We start from the raw sequence: 25,478 nt of genomic DNA on the forward strand, positions 1-25,478 counted from the left end.
TGGGAAGAGGGAGGAAAAGGAGGAAATCAAGTATGACTCCTAAGTTTTTGACTTGAGTGATTGGGGAGAAAATACTGTTATTATTGAGATTAATAAGACTGGAAGAGGAGGTACAGGTTTTGGAGCATAGATAGAAAACGTATGTAAAATACCACTTTCAGTGCCAGGCATGTAAAACACTCAGTAAATGGGAGTTACTATTGTTATCTGACCACTCTATATTTTTACAGTAATGGATTTTAGAAAACAGCTGGAAACACTAACTTATCTTTCCTTAAATGTGGAATGTAAGCAGGAAGTAGAACAGGATTCTGAGACAAAGGGATGGCAGTAGGTCTCTCTGAAATAAATTATAGTGAAACTTTATTAAGAAATCATGATGTATATAGAGGAAAATGTCTACAGTACAGTCAACTGAAGAAATTTTGGCTTATCAAAACAAAATCTGATAAGGTCTTACTGCTTCTATGAAACCACAAGAATGAAAGCATATGAACTACTAAAATGCTTCACATTTAAAGTTTTTATTTTGAAAAATAAAATACAAAAGTCATTAAATTGTAAATGTTTGGGGGTAATTCCCCAATTTCTCAGAAACGGCACAATGAATTATTTAAATAATCAAGATAATAATATTATTCACATCAATACATTTAACAGGCACAAATGTTTCTACAAAACATTAGAACTTGTACAACCTAGTCTAAAATGAAACTGCCCAACTTTGCATATAGAAACTCATTTTTAAACCCTCCCCTTGAAAACAAAGTTTGGAATCTGGTAAGAAAAGATGAGGCCAAAAACAATTTTAACAGAAAGCACATGTCCTTTCTGGGCTCCTTCTCCATAGAGCTGTGCATGGACTTAGGATCAGAACATTAGATTGGGGAAGCAGATCACTCAGGAAAGTCCAAATGTGCACCAACTTTCCACCCTTGCAGTGGGAAGGGATGGGAAGTGAGCAGGAAATGGAGGCCATGATACACATACTCCACGCATCTCAGCAGAGGACAGCCAGTCATAGAAATTTCCTGTCCATTAAAAAGGCAGCAGTCTTTCCTAGGGGAAACAAGTAGAATGTGGTTACAGGTGTGAAGTTGCAAGTGGTTTTCCCCTCACCATTACTACCTCCTTCACGGTTATGGGTCCCAGACACAAGCAGGCACTACAAGGGAAAGGAAGATCAAACTATGAGATCAGCTGCCTCAGAAGGATCATCCCACAGACACACCTTCTCTTAGTCTGGGGTGCTTTTAGATGCATGCAAGTAGCTTCTATGTGCAAAACAAGCAGACAGCAGCCAAAGCAAGGGCTGATATTGCCCTTTTCTAAATAAAGTGCAACTGTTATTTGCAATTAAAGCTGCTTCAGGGGCACTGGGACTATGTGTGTGTGTATGCGCACACATACACGTGCACATCAAATGTCAGGGACCCAGGATCATATGATACTTCATTTTAAAAACCAGACATTGTGATTCTTTAAAAGAACCTTTAGAGAACACAGCAACTGCCATTTGAATGCCAAAGGGGTCCAAATGACCAGAAGAAACACTAGTATCCGAGCCCAGTGCAGACACTTTGCTGTCTTCCCAGTTTCTCCTGAGTCATTTTCTCATTGCCCGTGGGTACCTATAGATCTCTACAAACAAACAAGGATGAACTGCTGCTCTGAAGCCAACTCAAAGGCTAGGTCAACTGACAATGCATTGTCTCATAAAACAGCTGGTTGATAGATGAATCATTGTGTGTGTGTATCTGGGGAATAGTTACCTACATATTTTAAAAGTATTTTGGAGTAACAAAATTATCCAAGGCCCGATAACTGCAGTTATATATGCTTATCCACACAATATAAGTCTAACATTGAGCATTTAAAGCTTAGCAAAAAGGCAACTGTAAATTCTGAAATCTACTAATATTAATCTACTGCCATCCGTTATTATGACACAGCCTAGCAATGTTCAGGAATTTTTTTTTTTTATGTCTGTAGTCTAGGAAAACATAGCAAGTCATAAAAACCTCTTATTTAAATTATTCACCTCAGTGTCCTCATCAGTACAACAGGAATAATACCACCTATTTGCCAGACTGGTTTGAGAAATGAATGGAATTATGGGTGTGTGTATTATATTATATATACACATATATAAAATACATATTATGATTGGCATTTTATGTTTTATGTATATTATGGCTCCGCTCAGTACATAGTTATTAGATAAAACAAAAATAAGAGAGCTAATGCTAGATTTTTTCAAAGTCTTTCCAAGACCCAAATGATTTAAGGCACTGGCACATCTTTCAGAGCAAAACAATCTTACAGTCAGTGGCAGAGGGGAGCAAGCCCTGAGGTACATGTCAGGCAGTCTGGGTTCAGAAACCAGCTTGCCACTAACTAGCAGGTGTCTCTGACATATGCTCTCAGATAAAAAAAGGGGCTTATAAGGTATGGTTGGCCTAGCCCACACTGCAGTCCTTAGTTACCACGGGACAACATAGCTTACAAATTTAAGACATCATAATGCATTAAGTCAGCAAGGTTAGGTTGGAAAAATCAACCATAAAAAGTATTAATGTAAAAACATTTCAAAGTCCAGCACTTTTCTAATGTCCTTCAAACACAGAAATCAGCACAGGGGATGGAAGAAGCCCTGGCTGGAAGTCAGGAGAAGGTGTTCTTTAATACTGAGTTTCCTATCTCTGTGATGTGACTTGATAAATAACCTGCTCTAAGATCAGATTCCTTATCAGCAAACAGGTGGTTGAGCTCGGTGGTCTCTAGGTCCCTTTCAGCTAAAATATTTCAGAATTTTAAACCCCTCCTCATAATAAAAATAATAACATGTTTTGGATACTTAACTATGTGCCAGGCTCTTTGCAGACATTATTATGGTTAATTCCTACTACTCTCTTATTGATATCCTCTCTATTTTACAGCTAAGGAAACTAAGATACAGAAACGCTTAGTAATTTGTTCAATGCCAAACAGCTGGTCAGTGACAGAAACAGGACTTCAACCCAGGCAGCTGGTGTCCAGAGCTGTGCTCTCCAGGCCTGGCTACAAAGCCTCCTAGAAGAGCCCAAGTAGGGAATCCCAATGGCCCAGTGATGCCCCCCGAACCTCACCTCACATATGAAAAATGTTCTTGGCTCTGCTACTCCACTTGTTCAGTCTGTCAAAGGAAGCAAAAGATGTTTTAAAGTCCTTGAAGTTGGTCAGTATGAGAAGTTACTGCTCTGCTGAAACATCAGGTTGAGCTTGCAGGCTCTGTTCACAGACTTTCTAGTGTACTCAATCAGCTATCCATAAAATACACCCATTTAAAAAAATCTACAAATAGCATCATCAACCTGCTTTTTTAAAAAAAATTTTTATTGCTAAAACAATGCACAACCACATATATTCTTAACATACAAACATTCCATACATGGTATACAATCAATGGTTCACAATTTAACATTTGTTCCCCCTATTATTTATTTATTTTTAATCCATATGCTTTACTCATCCGTCCATACTGTAGATAAAAGGAGCACCAGACACAAGGTTTTCACATACACACAGTCACATTATGAAAGCGTTATCATTATATAATCATCTTCAAGAAATATGGCTACTGGAACACAGCTCTACAATTTCAGGTACTTCCCTCTAGCCACTCTAATACACCTTAAACTAAAAAAGGGATATCTTTATGTGTAAGAATAACCCCCAGGATAACCTCTTGACCCTTTGAAATCGCTCAGTCACTGACACTTTATTTTGTCTCATTTCACTTTTCCCCCTTTCAGTCAAGATTTCCTTAATCCCTTGATGCTGAGCCCCAGCTCATTCTAGGATTACTGTCCCACGTTGCCAGGGAGGGTTACACTCCTGGGAGTCATGTCCCACATAGAGAGGGGGAGGGTGGTGAATTTGCTTGCCATATTGGCTGAGAGAGAGACAGGCCACATCTGAGCAACAAAGGAGGTTATCTGGGGGCGACTCTTATGCCTAATTTTAAGTAGGCTTAGCCTATCCTTTGCTAATGTTTCATGTGAACAAACCCCAAGACTGAGGGCTTGGCTTATTGATTTGGTTGCCCCACTGCTTATGAGAATATCAGGAATTCTCCAAATGGGGAAGTTGAATCCCCCCTTTCTCGCTATTTCCCCAAGGGGACTTTACAAATACTTCTTTATTCACTGTTCAAATCACTCTGGGATTTATCGAGGCATCACACTGGACAAACCTACAAAATCTCATACCCTATTCAAGGTTCAATGTACTTATATGTTCAATTAACCTGTCCATATAAGTTATATTAGGAAATGCATTAGTCAAAATATAAATTTTATTAACCTGCTTTTTCACCAAAGAGCTCTCATAGGGATGGTTATTGGTTAGGTGAAGCAGGTAGAGATAGACTTTCACTGAAACAGTGCTTTGTAAATTGCAACTCTTCAACCAGGGTTGAGATTTTGCTTCCAAAACACCTGGGAAGAAAGGTTTTGTTAAGGAAGGTATATGTTTCACCTAAGAGAACCCTTTTAAAATTTATTTAATTATAAACACAGAATCCACTTATTTAATGTTCATTTTTTAAATTATTAAAAACAAAACAACAAGCTCATGGAGAACACTTGAAAAAATATAGGAAAGTAGAAAAATAAGCAAATCATCCATAGCCCTGTCATTCTCTGAACCTGATTCTGGAGAATCACTGCTTAGGTGTGTTAAATTTTAAGGTACACAAGATTCTCTATCATGTTTTTCCAACTTGTCTGACTTTCTGAGATCTTGCCTTGTTTTTGTAAACTTATTTAATATAATCCAAATATGTTTAAAACTACTGTTTCTACTTGTTACTTTTCATTTGAAAGTGAGATGTAGAGGAAATTTGGGGGAGTCGAGGAAGTAAGTTGCATATGGCTACAGCAGAGAGAGAAGAGAGAATGGGAAAGGAGGCTGATGAAAGAACACTGCAGCTCATCATGAAGAATCTTATGAACCATCTAATTTTGTCCTAAAGGCCAAGGGGAACTTTCAGAAATTTTTAATCATCTGTGTCACCTGATGGCTATATAGAGGAAATGGCAGGAAACCGCACCTTCCAAGTGCGCAGAATAGTCACTCCTCCACCCCATACTCTGATCCTCCAAATTCCTTTAATAAGGAAAAAAAATGCATCCAGTGTTCAGACAGTTTAAAAGGGGCATCCCTTTGGGTTAGATAACATAACTACTTAAATTCATAAAAAAAATCTACAGGTTGTTTTTAATTTCCTGGAAACAGGTTTTAAAAGGGAATAAAGTTGATAGCATGGCTCAGGAAATGGGAAATAAAGCAGAGACTGAAGGAAACTTGGGAGGTCTTGGGAGAGGGTGAAAAAGCCGTGAACTGTGTGTGTCAGAAACCTTAGGCATTTTTCTCTACTCTACCAATAATAAACTGTGTGATGACACACAAATCATTTAATTTCTGTGGGCTTCAGTTTACCCATTTATCAGTCATTTATAGGTCCTTTTCTAAATATGTGCGTGATGCATGAAATGAAACTAACCAGAGTAAGGTGCTATGAAGTGCCTGTGAAGCCTTTTGCCCAATTTTTAAATTTCCTTTTTCTTACTGATTCTTAGGGATTCTCTATATTCTACAAATGACTCCTTTGTTTCAAATATCTTCTCCCATTTAAGGCTTACCTTTTCACTCTTTTTATGATGATTGTTAATAAGTAACCTTCAGTTTTCATGTAGCCCAATTAATCAAGTCCTTAATGATAAGTGATTTTTATGACTTGTTTAAGAAATCTTTCCATCTTAAGGTCATAAATATGTTTTACCTTCTAAAAACTTTATTTTTGCCTTTTACATTTAGCTCTATAATTCATCTGGAAATTATTTTTATTTTTATTTTTTTACATGGGCAGGCACCAGGAATCGAACCCAGGTCCTCTGGCATGGCAGGCACGCATTCTTGCCTGCTGAGCCACCGTGGCCCACCCTGGAAATTATTTTTGTGTATGCTATGAAATAGGGGCTTCCCCTTAGTTTTAGTCTCAAATCCGTTTTGACTCTTTCAGATTAGCTATGCAAACAAGCCTTTTGATGTGACACTGCTTTAACACCCTGACTCCTGGATTATCATCTGGCTCCAATTTCCACACCCTGTGTGAGTGATACCATGTTCATGAATCCACCAGCTTTCTAGGACATCAGGCCCCAGCCTGGGTCCAGGGCCCTGCATCCCTTTGTCTGCAACACTTGATCAGACAGTTCATTCAGATTGATCAGGATTCCTTGAGCACAGAGACCTTTTTTCGGCTTTGACTCCTGAAAACTTGTTTCAATTCCTCATCCATAATAAGCACTACGTAAATATTTGTTAAAATGAACAAATGGATGAATTAAAATGAAATATATAAGAATATGCCTTGAAAGTAGCTTGAAATCCTTAATAATACATACAAATTATTGATGGTTGTTATCAGGCAAAATATACCAGGTTCAGGGAAGACAGCCTTCAACTCTAGTGCGAGACATAGCTTCTCTTAAAGAGTTCAGCCCCTTTACTCCAGGCTCACTTCAGGCAACATTACTTCCCTCCGAGTCTGTAAGTGGTATGGTTCCCTCACCAACCCATATCTGGAACAGTTTTAGAAACTGCGTTCAGTGCTGAGCCCTCATTTCCTACTAAGAAGCTGATCACTGATACTAGTGGCTTAGAGGCCAAACATATTATCACTGTACTAGAAAGGAGATCTTTGCTGCAGTGAGTGGTAGTCTCTATTTTTTCCTACTATGACGTGGGAATGGCAGATGATGCTTACCGCATGACATGCTCTGAGCTACTACACTAGGCCATAATACTACCTATTTCTCTGTACTTCAAGAAACAATATTGGAGTGCAAGTAAGTGAGAGGGTGACATGATGGATAACTGTGAATCTGTTTTAATTAATTTTTTAAAAAGTTAAAGTTAAAAGCTTTAAACTCCCACCATCCTTTCACCAACTTGGGGGATGTTTTCAGCTAAAGGCCAACAGTTAAATACATAAATGTTTTCACAAGTCTTCTACGCTCCAAATGACTAAACAAAAAAAAAAAGTTACAAGGCCATGGATGTATATGTAAGAAGAAAAAAGAGAGTACACATGCATTTTGATTCCAAGTTAGATATCAGAAGGTTGGAGCAAATCCACCAAGACAGGCCCTTCATATGTGGAATACCATGTGGCTTGTGAATATAAGCAATCAGATTTTTGTTATCAATAAAATATTTCCCAAGTTTTAGAAAATATTGAGCTTTCTAAAATTAAGACTGTGGGTTGAATTACTGTTAAAACCAACAATTACCAGAAGCCAATCTTTCTACCACCAGCACATATCATTATCTCTTGATAAACATTACTCTGATGCAACAGCCCATCTATTATACATCAGAAGGAAGCACATACCCTACCTGGGATTTTTCTTTAAGAAAGTCAGGTAGTTGAAATTCTCCTTTATAGACCTGGAAAAACAAAGCAGGGATGAGTTTAAGGAAATAGATACTGTCATCATTATTTCAAGTTTGCAGTGCCTGATAGCGTATGGGTTTACTGCTTCATCCTAGGTGAGCTTTAGTACAGGAGGGAAGCCTGTCAGTCCAAGAGAAGCCAGGGTGGCAGGAGTGAGTGAATCCCCATTCATTCATTCTGATTCTCCCCTGCTCCATATTTGTCTGACTGCTCCCAAATATGGGTTGCCTGGAAGAGGGCTCAGAATTTCTGTAGAAGAAAAAAAATGCATCCTGACATTCTAAATTCCAATCACATTAGCCAAAAAGAGTAAGCAAGCTCTAGGCAATCTCTTAAGCAACCAACACGGAATTCAAATTATTTATGAACAGGTCTTTCTGGTTTCATCTTTTTTTTTGGGGGGGGGTGCATAGTCTGGGTATCGAACCTGCGTCTCTCACATGGAAGGTGAGCATTCTAACCACTGAACTACCCATGCACCCTTGGTTTCATTTTGAATGTCCCAATGTTACAACTTTTCTCAGTTTACCCAATTTTACCTTTCTCCATTTGGCCAATTGGTTTGCCTATTACATTACTCTTGAAATTAAAAAATTTGCTCATGTCAATATATTAAAAACTGTATTTTTAATGCAATTTTTGAGATATATTCACATACCATATAAACCTTCCAAAGTATATAATCAATGGTTCACATATCATCATATAATTGTGCATTTAATGCTACAATCAATTTTAGAAAATTTTCATCAAATTTCAAATAAAGAAATAAAAATAAAAAGAACACCCAAATGCTCCATAGCCCTTATTCCCCACTTCATTATATATATATTTCTTATCTTTATTTTATTACTCATCTACCCATATACTGGGTAAACAGAGTGTCAGTCACAAGGCCTTTACAGTTACACAGTCACCCAACAAAAGCTTTACTATTATACAATTATTATCAAAGATCAAGGCTACTGGACCACTATTCCAATATACCAGAAACTAAAAATAAATATTTATGTAATGAGCTTCCAGGCCAAGATGGCAGCTTAACAATGTACGCATTTTAGTTCGTCCTCCAGAACACCTACTAAATAACCAGAAACAGTACAGAACAGCTCCTGGGGCCACAGCAGTGATCCCCAGTCTAGACCAGCTGGACCAGCTGCAAGACTGCCCAGAACTGTGAGTTCCCACAGCCATAGCGGCTGGCACCCCTCCTCCACAGGCTGCTTCCCAGAGGGGAAAGGAAAGGAACTTTACCAGCAGCAGGGGCTGAGCCCAACCAAACGCCAATTGTGGAATTAATTAACAAACTCTGACTACTAAAAATAGGCCCAAGCTCAAGTGAACCTGGTCTAAGCAGAGGTCGCTCAATTTTAACCCGGTGCCAAGGGGGCAGGGCTGACAGAAAAAGGAGGAAAAAAAGACGGAAACAGAGGTTTTTGTGGCTGTGTTTCTGCAAAGGCTTGACTGCCTTTGGATACAGTGGCAGGGCTCCTCAGGCTGCAAATGCCCCAGGCATAGGCAGAAACAAGCTCGTTTGAGGGCCTGTCTGGAGCCTGTGCCTTCCCCAGGGGAGAGGTGAAGCCCGACTCAGGTGGAATCCCTCTCTCAAGGAATTCAGACACCAGGGCTTGGTAATTCGAAGCCATTAAAGCCAGCATACAACCTCTCCTCTGTCTCTACCATGCCCCCAGCACGAAGAGTCTGCCAAAGTTAAAGGTATTGCATTATCTTATGCTGGTGGGACCTGCAGGCAGACAAGCACCACATACTGGGCAGGATAAAAAAAACAGAGCCCAGAGACTTCAACAGGAAAGTCTTTCAACCTGCTGGGTCTCACCCTCAGGGAAAACCGACACAGGTGACTCTTTCCTTCTGAGAGGTGGCCAGTTTGGTCTGGGGAAATCTGGCTGGGGTCTATAATACCTAAGTAGACCCTCCTAAGGGGTGGGGGGTGGGGGGAAAGGCACCATACAAGCAGGGCAAGAAACAAGAAAACAAGAACTGAAAAATTCTCTTCTGTTAAACAAAACCTAATCTAGAGGTCCAGAAAAAGCTGAATGAATGTCAAAGAACAGATAAACAACAAATTCATCCAGCAAGAAAACCCTAGGTAAAAGAAGTGAAAGCAATCTCCAGAATAAACTAATTAAGATAATTAAATGCCTAGACGCCAGCAAAAAAATAACAAATCACACTAGGAAAATTGAAGATATGGCGCAGTCAAAGGAACAAACCAACAATTCAAATGACATACAGGAGCTGAAACAATGAATTCAGAATATACGAACAGACATGGAAAACCTCATCAAAAACCAAATCAATGAATTGAGGGAGGATATAAAGAAGGCAAGGAATGAACAAAAAGAAGAAACTGAAAGTCTGAAAAAACAAATCACAGAACTTATGGGAATGAAAGGCATGGCAGAAGAGATGAAAAAAGCAATGGAAACCTTAATGGTAGATTTCTAGAGACAGAACATAGGATTTGTGAACTGGAGAATGGAACATCTGAACTCCAGCAAGAAAAAGAAAATATAGGGAAAAAAATGGAAAAGTATGAGCAGGGACTCAGGGAACTGAAAGACAATATGAAGTGCATGAATATACATGTTGTGGGTGTCCCAGAAGGAGAAGAGAAGGGAAAAGGAGGAGAAAAACTAGTGGAGGAAATTATCACTGAAAATTTTCCAACTCTTATGAAAGACTTAAAATTACAGATCCAAGAAGTGCAGCGTACCCCAAAGAGAACAGACCCAAACAGATGTACTCCAAGACATTTACTAATCAGAATGTCAGAGGTCAAAGAGAAAGAGAGAATCTTGAAAGCAGCAAGAGAAAAGCAATCCATCACATACAAGGGAAACCCAATAAGAAACCCAAGAGATATCTCAGCAGAAACCATGGAGGGAAGAAGACAGTGGGATGATATATTTAAATTTAATTAAAAGAGAAAAACTGCCAACTGAGAATTCTATACCCAGCAAAATTGTCCTTCAAAAATGAGGGAGAACTTCCTGGAAGATGGCGGCTTAGTAAGACGCGCGGATCTTAGTTTCTTCTCCAGGACACCTACTAGGGGAGTAGAAACGATACAGAAAGCGCCCAAAGCCACAACAGAGATAAAAAAGACAGCGTACCCCATCCTGGAACGGCTGGCTGGCTGAGAGAAGCAGCTCGGGTGAGATCGCCGAGGCGCGCGGGCCTTACCGGGCGGGGTGGCAAGCGGCCGGAGTTACTCCCTTCCCCCTTCCCGGGCCGGCTGGGAGAATTGGAGAGGTGGTCCCCTGAAACCAAGGCGACTGGCGCCCACACCACGCGCAGCCCCCGGACCAACTGAGAGAATTGGATCGGAAACCCCCAGGCCGAGGAGAACGGTGACCCCGTGACTCCCGGGGAACGTGCACTCTCTCGGGCGGGCCGCTGCCGCTGGCGCCCTCCCGCCACGCTTGTTGCCCAGGGCCGACTAGGAAATTCGGACGGGCTCTTTCCCTGGCTGCGGCGACCAGCAACCCTCCCTGCGTTCGGACACCCTCCCTGCGTTCGGACCCCGGGCCGGCTCAAGCCGCTTCGGCTAGCGAACCCCCAGGACGGCGAGAGTTTTCCAAAGTTTAAGGTCCCACAGCACCTTTTACTGGTGGGACCCGCAGACAAACGTGTGCCACGAGCGCCACCTACTGGGCAGGATAAGAAAAACAGAACCCAGAGATTTCACAGAAAAATATTACAACCTTGCTGGGTCCAACACCAAGAGAAATCTGAATAAATGCCCAGACGCCAGCAGCAGAAGATAACTGTCCACGCTCAAAAGATTGAGAATATGGCTCAGTCAAAGGAACAAACCAATAGCTCAAATGAGACACAAGAGCTGAGACAACTAATGCTGAATATACGAACAGAAATGGAAAACCTCTTCAAAAATGAAATCGATAAATTGAGGGAGGACATGAAGAAGACATGGGCTGAACATAAAGAAGAAATAGAAAAACTGAAAAAACAAATCGCAGAACTTATGGAAGTGAAGGATAAAGTAGCAAACATAGAAAAAATAATGGATAGCTACAATGATAGATTTAAAGAGACAGAAGATAGAATTAGTGATTTGGAGGATGGAACATCTGAATTCCAAAAAGAAACAGAAACTATAGGGAAAAGAATGGAAAAATTTGAACAGGGTATCAGGGAACTCAAGGACAATATGAACCGCACAAATATACGTGTTGTGGGTGTCCCAGAAGGAGAAGAGAAGGGAAAAGGAAGAGAAAAACTAATGGAAGAAATTATCACTGAAAATTTCCCAACTCTTATGAAAGACCTAAAATTACAGATCCAAGAAGTGCAGCGCACCCCAAAGAGATTAGACCCAAATAGGCGTTCTCCAAGACACTTACTAGTTAGAATGTCAGAGGTCAAAGAGAAAGAGAAGATCTTGAAAGCAGCAAGAGAAAAACAATCCATTACATACAAGGGAAACCCAATAAGACTTTGTGTAGATTTCTCAGCAGAAACCATGGAAGCTAGAAGACAGTGGGATGATATATTTAAAATACTAAAAGAGAAAAACTGCCAACCAAGACTCCTATATCCAGCAAAATTATCCTTCAAAAATGAGGGAGAAATTAAAACATTCTCAGACAAAAAGTCACTGAAAGAATTTGTGACCAAGAGACCAGCTCTGCAAGAAATACTAAAGGGAGCAGTAGAGTCAGATACAAAAAGACAGAAGAGAGAGATATGGAAAAGAGTGTAGAAAGAAGGAAAATCAGATATGATATATATAATACAAAAGGCAAAATGTTAGAGGAAAATATTATCCAAACAGTAATAACACTAAATGTCAATGGACTGAATTCCCCAATCAAAAGACATAGATTGGTAGAATGGATTAAAAAACAGGATCCTTCTATATGCTGTCTACAGGAAACACATCTTAGACCCAAAGATAAACATAGGTTGAAAGTGAAAGGTTGGGAAAAGATATTTCATGCAAATAACAACCAGAAAAGAGCAGGAGTGGCTATACTAATATCCAACAAATTAGACTTCAAATGTAAAACAGTTAAAAGAGACAAAGAAGGACACTATATACTAATAAAAGGAACAATTAAACAAGAAGACATAACAATCATAAATATTTACGCACCGAATCAGAATGCCCCAAAATACGTGAGGAATATACTGCAAACACTGAAAAGGGAAATAGACTCATATACCATAATAGTTGGAGACTTCAACTCACCACTCTCATCAAGGGACAGAACATCTAGACAGAGGATCAACAAAGAAATAGAGAATCTGAATATTACTATAAATGAACTAGACTTAATAGACATTTATAGGACATTACATCCCACAACAGCAGGATACACCTTTTTCTCAAGTGCTCATGGATCATTCTCAAAGATAGACCATATGCTGGGTCACAAAGCAAGTCTTAACAAATTTAAAAAGATTGAAATCTTACACAACACTTTCTCGGACCATAAAGGAATGATGTTGGAAATCAATAATAGGCAGAGTGCCAGAAAATTCACAAATACGTGGAGGCTCAACAACACACTCCTAAACAACGACTGGGTCAAAGAAGAAATTGCAAGAGAAATTAGCAAATACCTCGAGGCGAATGAAAATGAAAACACAACATATCAAAACTTATGGGACGCAGCAAAGGCAGTGCTAAGAGGGAAATTTATTGCTCTAAATGCCTATATCAGAAAAGAAGAAAAGGCAAAAATTCAGGAATTAACTATCCATTTGGAAGAACTGGAGAAAGAACAGCAAGCTAACCCCAAAGCAAGCAAAAGGAAAGAAATAACAAAGATTAGAGCATAAATAAATGAAATTGAAAACATGAAAACAATAGAGAAAATCAATAAGGCCAGAAGTTGGTTCTATGAGAAAATCAATAAGATTGATGGGCCCTTAGCAAGATTGACAAAAAGAAGAAGAGAGAGGATGCAAATAAATAAGATCAGAAATGGAAGAGGAGACATAACTACTGACCTCACAGAAATAAAGGAGGTAATAACAGGGTACTATGAACAACTTTACGCTATTAGAGGAAATGGACGGGTTCCTAGAAAGACATGAACAACCAACTTTGACTCAAGAAGACATAGATGACCTCAACAAACCAATCACAAGTAAAGAAATTGAATTAGTCATTCAAAAGCTTCCTAAAAAGAAAAGTCCAGGACCAGATGGCTTCACATGTGAATTCTACCAAACGTTCCAGAAAGAATTAGTACCAATTCTCTTCAAACTCTTCAAAAAAATCGAAGTGGAGGGAAAACTACCTAATTCATTCTATGAAGCCAACATCACCCTCATACCAAAACCAGGCAAAGATATTACAAAAAAAGAGAACTACAGACCAATCTCTCTAATGAATACAGATGCAAAAATCCTCAATAAAATTCTAGCAAATCGTATCCAACAACACATTAAAAGAATTATACATCATGACCAAGTAGGATTCATCCCAGGTATGCAAGCATGGTTCAACATAAGAAAATCAATTAATGTAATACACCATATCAACAAATCAAAGCAGAAAAATCACATGATCATCTCAATTGATGCAGAGAAGGCATTCGACAAGATTCAACATCCTTTCCTGTTGAAAACACTTCAAAAGAAAGGAATACAAGGGAACTTCCTTAAAATGATAGAGGGAATATATGAAAAACCCACAGCTAATATCATCCTCAATGGGGAAAAATTGAAAACTTTCCCCCTAAGATCAGGAACAAGACAAGGATGTCCACTATCACCACTATTATTCAACATTGTGTTGGAGGTTCTAGCCAGAGCAATTAGACAAGAAAAAGAAATACAAGGCATCAAAATTGGAAAGGAAGAAGTAAAACTATCACTGTTTGCAGACGATATGATACTATACGTCGAAAACCCGGAAAAATCCACAACAAAACTACTAGAGCTAATAAATGAGTACAGCAAAGTAGCAGGTTACAAGATCAACATTCAAAAATCTGTAGCATTTCTATACACTAGTAATGAACAAGCTGAGGGGGAAATCAAGAAACGAATCCCATTTACAATTGCAACTAAAAGAATAAAATACCTAGGAATAAATTTAACTAAAGAGACAAAAAACCTATATAAAGAAAACTACAAAAAACTGCTAAAAGAAATCACAGAAGACCTAAATAGATGGAAGGGCATACCGTGTTCATGGATTGGAAGACTAAATATAGTTAAGATGTCAACCCTACCTAAATTGATTTACAGATTCAATGCAATACCAATCAAAATCCCAACAACTTATTTTTCAGAAATAGAAAAACCAATAAGCAAATTTATCTGGAAGGGCAGGGTGCCCCGAATTGCTAAAAACATCTTGAGGAAAAAAAACGAAGCTGGAGGTCTCGCGCTGCCTGACTTTAAGGCATATTATGAAGCCACAGTGGTCAAAACAGCATGGTATTGGCATAAAGATAGATATATCGACCAATGGAATCGAATAGAGTGCTCAGATATAGACCCTCTCATCTATGGACATTTGATCTTTGATAAGGCAGTCAAGCCAACTCACCTGGGACAGAGCAGTCTCTTCAATAAATGGTGCCTAGAGAACTGGATATCCATATGCAAAAGAATGAAACAAGACCCATCTCTCACACCCTATACAAAAGTTAACTCAAAATGGATCAAAGATCTAAACATTAGGTCTAAGACCATAAAACAGTTAGAGGAAAATGTTGGGAGATATCTTATGGATCTTACAACTGGAGGCGGTTTTATGGACCTTAAACCTAAAGCAAGAGCACTGAAGAAGGAAATAAATAAATGGGAACTCCTCAAAATTAAACACTTTTGTGCATCAAAGAACTTCATCAAGAAAGTAGAAAGACAGCCTTCACAATGGGAGACAATATTTGGAAATGATATATCAGATAAAGGTCTAGTATCCAGAATTTATAAAGAGATTGTTCATCTCAACAACAAAAAGACAGCCAACCCAATTACAAAATGGGAAAAAGACTTGAACAGACACTTCTCAGAAGAGGAAATACGGATGGCCAAGAGGCACATGAAGAGATGCTCAATGTCCCTGGCCATTAGAGAAATGCAAATCAAAACCACAACGAGATATCATCTCACACCCACCAGAATGGCCATTATCAACAAAACAGAAAATGACAAGTGCTGGAGAGGATGCGGAGAAAGAGGCACACTTATCCACTGTTGGTGGGAATGTCAAAGGGTGCAACCACTGTGGAAGGCAGTTTGGCGGTTCCTCAAAAAGCTGAATATAGAATTGCCATATGACCCAGCAATACCATTGCTAGGTATCTACTCAAAGGACTTAAGGGCAAAGACACAAACGGACATTTGCACACCAATGTTTATAGCAGCATTATTTACAATTGCAAAGAGATGGAAACAGCCAAAATCTCCATCAACAGAAGAGTGGCTAAACAAACTGTGGTATATACATACGATGGAATATTATGCAGCTTTAAGACAAGATAAACTTATGAACCATGTAATAACATGGATGGACCTAGAGAATATTATGCTGAGTGAATCCAGCCAAAAACTAAAGGACAAATACTGTATGGTCCCACTGATGTGAACGGACATTCGAGAATAAACTTGAAATATGTCATTGGTAACAGAGTTCAGCAGGAGTTAGAAACAGGGTAAGACAATGGGTAATTGAAGCTGAAGGGATTCAGACTGTGCAACAGGACTAGATACAAAAACTCAAAAATGGACAGCACAATAATACCTAATTGTAAAGTAATCATGTTAAAACACTGAATGAAGCTGCATCTGAGCTATAGGTTTTTGTTTTGTTTTGTTTTGTTCTGTTTTGATTTTACTATTATTACTTTTATTTTTTTCTCTATATTAACATTCTATATCTTTTTCGGTTATGTTGCTAGTTCTTCTAAACCAATGCAAATGTACTAAGAAATGATGATCATGCAGCTATGTGATGATGTTAAGAATTAATGATTGCATGTGTAGAATGGTATGATCTCTAAATGTTGGGTTAATTTCTTTTTTTCCGTTAATTAAAAAAAAAAAAAAAAAGAGAAGGGATAATTGGAGATGAAGGGATACAGACTGTACAACGGGACTGGATATAAAAACTCAGAAATGGACAGCACAATACTACCCAATTGTAATGCAATTATGTTAAAACACTGAATGAAGCTGCATGTGAGGTATAGGTTTTTTGTTTTTGTTTTTTTTGTTTTTTTTTCTTTCTATTATTGTTTTAATTCTTATTCTGTTGTCTTTTTATTTCTTTTTCTAAATCGATGCAAATGTACTAAGAAATGATGAATATGCAACTATGTGATGTTATTAAGAATTACTGATTGTACATGTAGATTGGAATGATTTCTAATAGTTTTGTTAATTCTTTTTTTAATTAATAAAAAAAAAATGAGGGAGAAATTAAAACATTTTCAGACAAAAAACCACTGAGAGAATTTGTGACCAAGAGACCAGATCTACAAGAAATACTAAAGGGAGCACTAGAGACAGATATGAAAACACAGAAGAGAGCGGTGTGGAGAAGAGTGTAGAAAGGAAGACTATGAGTAAAGGTAAAAAGTAGGAAAATTAGGTATGACATATAAAATCCAAAAGGCAAAATAGAAGAAGAAAGTACTACCTGTGCAGTAATAACACTAAATGTTAATGGATTAAACGCTCCTATCAAAAGACATACACTGGCAGAATGGATTAAAAAACAGGACCCATCTATATGCTGTCTCTACTCAAAGGGCATCAGAGCAAGGACATAAACGCACATTTGCACACCAATGTTTATAAAAGCATTATTTACAATTACCAAGAGATGGAGACAGCCAAAAGGTCCATCAACAGAAGGCTGGCTAAATAAACCGTGGCATATATATACGATGGAATATTATGCAGCTGTAAGACAGAATAAAGTTATGAAGTATGTAACAACATGGATGGACCTTAAGGACATTATGCTGAGTGTGATTAGCCAAAAACAAAAGGACAAATACTGTATGGCCTCAGTGATATGAACTGACATTGGTGAATACACTTGGAATATTTCATTGGTAACAGAGACCATCAGGAGATAGAAATTGGGTAAGATACTGGGTAATTGGAGCTGAAGGGATAACAGATTCTGCAACAGGACTGAATATAAAAACTCAGAAATGGACAGCACAATACTACCTAACTGTAATACAATTATGTTAAAACACTGAATGAAGCAGAATGTGAGAATGACAGAGGAAGGAGGGCTGGGGACATAAATGAAATCACAAAGAGGGCAGGCCACAGTGGCTCAGCAGGCAAGAATGCTCGCTGCCATGCCAGAGGACCTGGGTTCGATTCCTGGTGTCTGCCCATGTATAAAAAAACAAAAAAACAAAAAAAACAAATAAATTCTTCTTAAAAAAAAAAAAGAAATCACAAAGAAAGATAGATGATAAAGATTGAGATCTATAATCTAGGAATGCCTAGAGTGTATAATGATAGTGAGTAACTGTTCAAATTTAAAAATGTTTTTGCATGAGGAAGAACAAAGGAATGTTCTTACTGCAGGGTGCTGAAAATAGATGGTAATTAATATTTTAAAATTTCAACTTATTGGTGAGACTAAAGCAAAAAATGTTTATTTGCTACAAAATTTATATTTTGACTAGTGCATGTCCTAATATAACTCATGTAGATAGTTGGTTGAACAACATAAGTACATGGAACCTTGGATAGGACATTAGATTTTTTTGGTTTGTCCAGAGTGATGCCCCGATGAATCCCAGAGTGATTCAATCAGTGAGCGGAAAAGTATTTGCAAAGTCCCCTTCAGGGAATGGTGAGAACGGGGAGAAATTCAACTTCCCCAAGTTGAATTCTTGATATTCTCACAAGCAGTGTGGACAACCAAAGCTAGTCTGAGCTCCCAGTCTTGGGGTTTGTTCATATGAAACTTAACCCCACAAAGGATAGGTCAAGCCTACTTAAAATTAGGCCTAAGATTCCCCAAGTTTAATTCTTGATATTCTCACAAGCAGTGTGGACAACAAAAGCTATAGGCTAAGCCCCCCGTCTTGGGGTTTGTTCATATGAAACTTAACCCCACAAAGGATAGGTCAAGTCTACTTAAAATTTAGGCCTAAGAGTCACCCCCAAGAGAACCTCTTTTGTTGCTCAGATGTGGCCTCTCTCTCCAGCCAACACAAAAAGCAAACTCGCCATCCTCGCCCTGTCTACGTGGGACATGATTCCCAGGGGTGTGGCCCTTCCTGGCAATGTGGGACAGAAATCCTAGAATGAGCTGAGAAAGGAATTGAGAAAAACTCTAGAATGAGCTGAGACCCAGCATCAAGGAATTGAGAAAACCTTCTCGACCAAAAGGGGGAAGAGTGAAATGAGACAAAGTGGCAATGGCTGAGAGATTATAAACAGAGTCAAGAGGTTATCCTGGAGGTTATTCTTACGCATTAAGTAGATGTCACGTTGTTATCCAAGATGTAATGGAGAAGCTGGAGGGAACTGCCTGCAAGTGTAGAGCTGTGTTCCAGTAGCTATGTTTCTTGATGATGATTGTATAATGATATAGCTTTCACAGTGTGACTGTGTGATTGTGAAAACCTTGTGTCTGATGCTCCTTTAATCTACCTTGTCACTCTCTCAATCTTCAGGGATATCTGAGTAATGACCATTTTAATTTCTTCTTGCTGGAAAAATGTGCTGATCTTCGTATGGGGTAGTGGAATGAAACTGTCTGATGTTCTTGGAAAGACTGGTACTTCTGGGTTTTAGGGCTTATTTAGCATAGAATCAATATGGATGCCTTAAGTTTCTGAAAGAAAACAATAAACTTACTAAGAAAGACTTTTATACAGTCTTGGATAGATAAAGCCCAGGATATTTTTTAGGGTTTTCAGGAATACTTTTGGTTGGGGCTTGGCATACTATGGTAATTTGCAATATCTGGTTGAAGCTTGTATAAGAGCAACCTTCGGAAACCACCAAAACTTCACTTTTTCAATCTTTTTTTTACCTCTTTTGGTCAAGAAGGCATTTTGAATTCCATGATGCCAGGGTCAGGTACATCTCTGTGAGTCATGTCCCACATTGTCAGGGAGTTTTACACTCCTGGAAGTCATGTAGTGGGAAGGTAGTGAGTTTATTTTGAGAGAGAGGCTACATTGGAGCAAAAAGAGATTCTCTGGGGGTGACTCTTAGGCATAACTATGAGTAGGCTTAGCTTTGCTGTTACAGAAATAAATTTCATAAGGGCAGACCTCAAGATTGAGGTCTTGGTTTATTAAATTGGGAGTCCCTAATGCTTGAGAGAAAATGAGGAATGCCCCAGGTGGGAAAGTTTAATAATTCCACATTTTTCCTCAGTTTCTCAGGAGGACTCGGTAAATACTTTAAAAATTTTCTGCCCCAAACACTCTGGAATATATCAAGGTATTACTTTACCTGTATAGAACAAGATCTCATTCCATAGTCTAAGTTCCATGTAATTATGTTGTTTCAAATAACTGACCAGACAGGTAAAATTAGATAGTGTGCAACAGAAAGCTTAAACTTTGAAATTTATAACAAACGAATAAACATCTCTTCCATTGGTCTCATACAGGAGTCAAATTTTTAAAATACAGACATATCATCCTTTACCCTGTATTCTGATTTACCTTAGTTCCAACCATGTCTGTTTCATTCATGTCTCTAACTGAAGTCTGATCTCTTTTTCAGCTGCTTTAACAGTTACTACATGGAGTACTGCTGACTTTTAGAGCTGCAGAATTCTCAATCTGAGTCTCAGGTGTCACACAGATACCCAAAGTTTCTTGGAACTACCAGATTATACACAAAGAACATAGCATCTCAGAATTTAGAAAACACAGTTAAAACTCAGGAATAGATGTTACTGCTGTAAGAGCTTACAATGTAGGAGCCTTTACAATAAGCCTTATTGAACATTCTGTACTCCTTAATCATTGACTGCCCAATCTCTGCCTACTTTCAATTTCCTGGTAACCTATGCTCTTGATTTCAATTCTTAGAATTTGCTCATTATAACTTACATTAGTGAGACCATACAACATTTGTTCTTTCATTTCTGAGCTTATTTTACTCATTATGATATCCTCAGGGTTCATTCACCTACTTGTATGCCTAATGACTTCATTCCTTCCTACAGCCTCTCAACATTCCATCATATGTATACACCAGTTTCCCCTTCTGTTCATCTGTTGATGTACCCTTAGGCCACCTCCAACCACTGCAAATTGTGAAAAATGCCATCATAAACACCAGTGTGCAAATATCTATTCATGTCCCTGCTTTCACTTCTTCCATGTATATACTTAATAACGGGGTTGCAGGATCATATGGCAACCCTATACTTAACCTCCTGTGGAACCACCACACTGCCTACAACTGTATTTCTAATACCAGTAACAAATAATTAGGAAATAATTTTTCTAAAATAATACCATTTAAACAACATCCCCAAACACCAAATACCTATGAATAAATCTAATAAGAAATGGGTAAGATATTTTCAAAGAAAACCAGAAAATATTATTGAAAAGAATTAAAGAAGACCCAGATAAAGAGACACACCACTTTCAGGGATTGGAAGATTCAATATAGCAAAGATTTATCCTCCTTAAAGGATTCCTAATAAAAATTCAGCAGGCATTTTTTGGTGGGGGTGGGGTGGGGAGAGTGAATGGGGATAATGTCAAGTGAATTGTAAAGTTATATGGAAATGCAAAGGGCCAAGTTTGCCAAGGTAATTAAAAACAAAGTGGGAGGACTTATTCTACCAGATATAAGATTTACACAGTGAGCTGGTTTGAAATGATGTGTGTACCCTAGAAAAGCCATGTCTTAATCCTAATCCCATTTTGTAAAGGCAGCCATTTCTTCTAATCCCTGTTCAGTATTGTATGTCTGAAACTGTAATTAGACCATCTCCCTGGAGATGTGATTTAATCAAGAGTGACTGTTAAGCTGGATTAGGAAGAGGCATGTCTCCACCCATTTGGGTGGGTCTTGATTAGTTTCTGAAGTCCTATAAAAGAGGAAACATTTTGGAGAATGGGAGATTCAGAGCAGAGAAGAACAACATAGCCACGAGATGCAGAGAGACTACAAGCCAGTGACCTTTGGAGATGAAGAAGGAAAATGCCTCCTGGGGAGCTTCATGAAACAGCAAGTCAAGAGAGGAAGCTAGCAGATGATGTCATGCTCACCATGTAAACTTCCAGATGAGACAGGAACCCTGACTGTGTTCACCATACGCCTTTCCAGATAAGAGAGAAACTCTAACTGTGTTCACCAGGTGCCCTTCCACTTGAGAGAGAAACCCTGAACTTCACTGGCCTTCTTGAACCAAGGTATCTTTCCCTGGATGCCTTTGATTGGACATTTCTATAGACTTCTAATGGACATTTTATTGGCCTTAGAACTGTAACCTAGCAGCTTATGAAATTCCCCTTTTGAAAAAGCCATTTCATTCTTGGTATATTGCATTCCAACAGCTAGCAAGCTAGAACACAGTTACAGTAGTTAAGACAAAAATATACAAATATATCAAAGAAACAGAGTGAAGAGTCTAGACATGGATCGCCATAAACAGATATTTGGTTTATGACAAAGGTGGCATTGTAGAGCGATTGAGAAAGGATGATCCTGTCAATAAATGGCTCTGGTTCAACTGTATATTAATATGAAACAAAAATGAAACATGAAAAATATGAAAAAAAATTCATTTCTACCTCACACCAATTCCATGAGAATTGTACATTTAGAAGCCAAATAATAAAACTGCTAAAAATTGACAGAATATCTTTGTAATCTCAGGGTAGTGGAAAATTTATTTAAACAAGATACAAGGGCCACTAGCCATAAGGAAGAGATTCCCAAATAGGATTACAGTAAAAAAAAAAGAAAAGAAAAGGAAAGAATGTTTATTCATCAAAAGAGCCATCAAAGTTAAAAAGCAAGGAAGAGACTGGGAAAAGATACCTGCCATACATATGACTAAAAAACGACTCATATTCACAATATATTTTAAAAATCTCTACAGATAAAAAAGACAATTAGAAAAATAAGTAATGAGTCTGAACAAGTATTTCTAATAAGAACATTCAAGTGCTTAATAAGCATAAAAAAGGCAACCGTATTACTTACCAAGGAAGTGCAAATTAAAACCACAATGACATACCACTAACAATCTACCAGAACGTTAAAATTAAAGACTGACAACATCAAGTATTGATAATGATGTAGAACAAATGGACCTCACAAATACTGGCAGTGGCTATGTAAATTGGCACAATTTGGAAAACTATTTAGCATTATCTACTAGGGTCCATTTTGTGATCTAGCAATTTAATTTTGTTGGGTATATACCTGACAGAGATACTGACCCAGGTGTACCAAAAGACATGTATAAGAATGTTCATAGTAGCTTTTTTTTTCTTATAACGAATTCCATGGGCCCCTTCCCCTAACACACAATTTGTCTAAGATTGGCCTCTTACACCCAAGGACCTCTGTACCATCAGCTGGTCTTTCTCTCACTAGTCCCTATCTTATTATCTCCTCTGTGCGTCAAAGGGTTCTCAACCTCTTCTGCTCACTCAACTATTTTTCTCTGGTCTTTCTCCTCCCTTTCCACTTCCACCCAATCTCCATGCCACAACTCACCCAGCTGAGCATTTTCTTCACTGTAATTGTCCACAGCTGCTGGGAGAGAGGCTCCTTCCCATTCTCAGTGGGAGAAGACACCTTGCAACAGGTTTATGGAGGTTTTTCCTGCACCTTCTGCCGACCACGCTTCTCGGCAAAGTCGTGGCTGTGTCCCCTGCACTTCCCCGATCTGATCGTTTCACAATTTTGATATAGTTTTTCAGGGTTGTCTAGAGACATATTGGGGCCTCTTCCTACAATTAATAGGGCCTTTATCCACTATGGTTTATAGGGTTTTTTTCGCTACAGACTTAAAGGGTTTTTTTTTTCCCTGCTTATTTATAGGGTTTCTAACCCAACAGTTTTTCTCTACTGCTCTGTAAGTAGTTCCCCTCAACGATATAATAGGGTTTCTCATCACTGAAGCACTAGTTCTCCCCAGGGTTCTCTATTCTTCACTTTCTCTATCATCCGATCAGGTTTTCTTTCTTTCCCTGCATACTTTTTTTGGGAATCTGGTGTTCCTCTCAGGAGAGAGAGTGGTCCTCTTGCCTTCAGACCCATCTCACAGGGAGATCCCCAGGTGGTAGCTCCTATGGGGGAGGGCTGCAACTTCTGTGAAGCCATCTCCACATTCAGGGCACATGTAGGGTTTTCCTTCCAAGGGGTTTTGGGGTTTTCCCCCTTTGGGAGTGAGGGCTTCCCCCTCACCTGCCTGGCTTGTGGACAGGTTGGCTGGCCTTGGAAGAGGTCTAGGAGTCTCTTCCTGGGTGTGAGTCTCCCGGTGCCAGTCGATGGAGGAAGGAGGCCCCACAATCTGAGCAGCTGTAGGGTCTAGCCCCCAGGGGGCTCCTGAGGTGCTCCAGGAGGACAGAGGAACTCTTCCCCAGATCGGTATTCTTCTGGGATTTCCAGCTGCATGGACTTTCTGGTGCAGCAGGAGAGGGTTGAGCCTGAAGCTTTTTTTTGCATTCAGGAAATCTAAAGGGTTTAGGAAGGGACTGGGCCCTGGCCCTTCCCTGAGGCCAATCCTATAATCAGGGCAGAGAAAGGGTTTCCCATTGCTAGGGGTCAGCTGATGTTGGAGAAGCACTGTGTGATCCAGGAAGCTTTCCCCACAGTGGGAGTAGGTGTAGGGACTTGGAGGAGAGCAGCCCCACCCTTTGGCCAAAGCTCTCCTGACCCTCAGGTACTATAAAGGGCTGTCCTGGGGGCTCAGCTTTGTCCTCAGTGGACCCTGCAAAGGAATTCCCTCCAAAAGGGAGCCTCGGGGGTCTGAGTTGAGTCGATTTCTCCACCTCGGCCTGCTACCCTCAAAGCCATCTAACAGAGATCTCCCCCTAATTTTTGTGGTGGTTTCCCAGAATTCTCACACTGAAAGTTTTTCTGTACCCCAAACATCATATCAGTCTTTAAAAATGCTTGTCATACATTTTCTCCCTTACCCATTTTTGGCTTTTTTTCTTTAGTAGCAGTATTTGTAAAAGTTAAAAACAACAAACAACTCAAATGCTATTAGAATGGATAAATAAATGTGGTCTATGCATATAATGATATATATACAGCAATGAAAAAAATGAGCTACTGCTATACCAACAACATGGATGAAACTCGCATGCATAATGATGAGGTGAAAAAAGCAAGATCCAAAATAATAATACACTACATGCCTCTATTAAACTTTTCAAGTTTATAAATACGCAAGATGAATCTATGATGTTCGAAATCAGAATATTGTTTACTCTGGGTAAGAGAGAAGTTGTACTGATTGGGAGGGAGAATGAAGGAGGCTCCCAGGGTGCTAATAATTTTCCACTGCTTGATATGGTTAGCAATTATGAGGGTGTGTTCATTTTGTGACAATTTATCACACTTTCCTGTATGTATGTGATACTTACATAACAAAATTCAATAAACTAATTATGCCAGTAGCTTAATGCTGAAATTCACTGTTACAAAAATACTTGTTTAAATACAAAGATGTTTGCTTCAACATTATAAGCAATAGCAAAAAAAACTGGAACTCTAATGTCAATTAAGAATGGAGAAAGGTTCCATTAGAAAAAAGTTTGGTAACCACTGGATTAGAGACTACTGTAGCAGGAAACTAGGGATAGTTGTTGAGAACAGCATCATTGGATAGCCCCTCAGAGCACAAAGAAATCTCCCAAATGGTAAACCTAGAGCCTATAAACCTAAAGAAGTTTTCCCTTTTTACTTCATTATAAGATGACTGACAAACTTCTAAAAGTAACTGCATTCTTTCTGAGATTCAGAGAATTAATTCTGAGACCTTTTT

The 25,478-nt window shown here is 38.9% G+C and overlaps 1 protein-coding gene across 4 annotated transcripts in view; it reads right to left on the reverse strand.

The window, feature by feature from the left end:
• Positions 1-505: 505 nt before the first annotated feature.
• Positions 506-25,478, reverse strand: part of TPST1 (tyrosylprotein sulfotransferase 1) — a 185,289-nt gene continuing 160,316 nt past the window's right edge. For all 4 annotated transcript variants that reach the window (XM_077141037.1, XM_077141036.1, XM_077141039.1 and 1 more), the window contains 3 exons: positions 7,444-7,494; positions 3,129-3,175; positions 506-1,059 (listed from right to left, as the gene is read on the reverse strand). In XM_077141037.1, the coding sequence (XP_076997152.1) occupies positions 3,158-3,175; positions 7,444-7,494 (69 nt within the window). In that variant the 3' untranslated portion in view covers positions 506-1,059; positions 3,129-3,157. The remainder of the gene's footprint in view (positions 1,060-3,128; positions 3,176-7,443; positions 7,495-25,478) is intronic.

The sequence above is a fragment of the Tamandua tetradactyla genome, chromosome 23 (genome assembly GCF_023851605.1).
Source record: "Tamandua tetradactyla isolate mTamTet1 chromosome 23, mTamTet1.pri, whole genome shotgun sequence".
In the NCBI taxonomy this organism is placed as follows: Eukaryota; Metazoa; Chordata; class Mammalia; order Pilosa; family Myrmecophagidae; genus Tamandua; species Tamandua tetradactyla.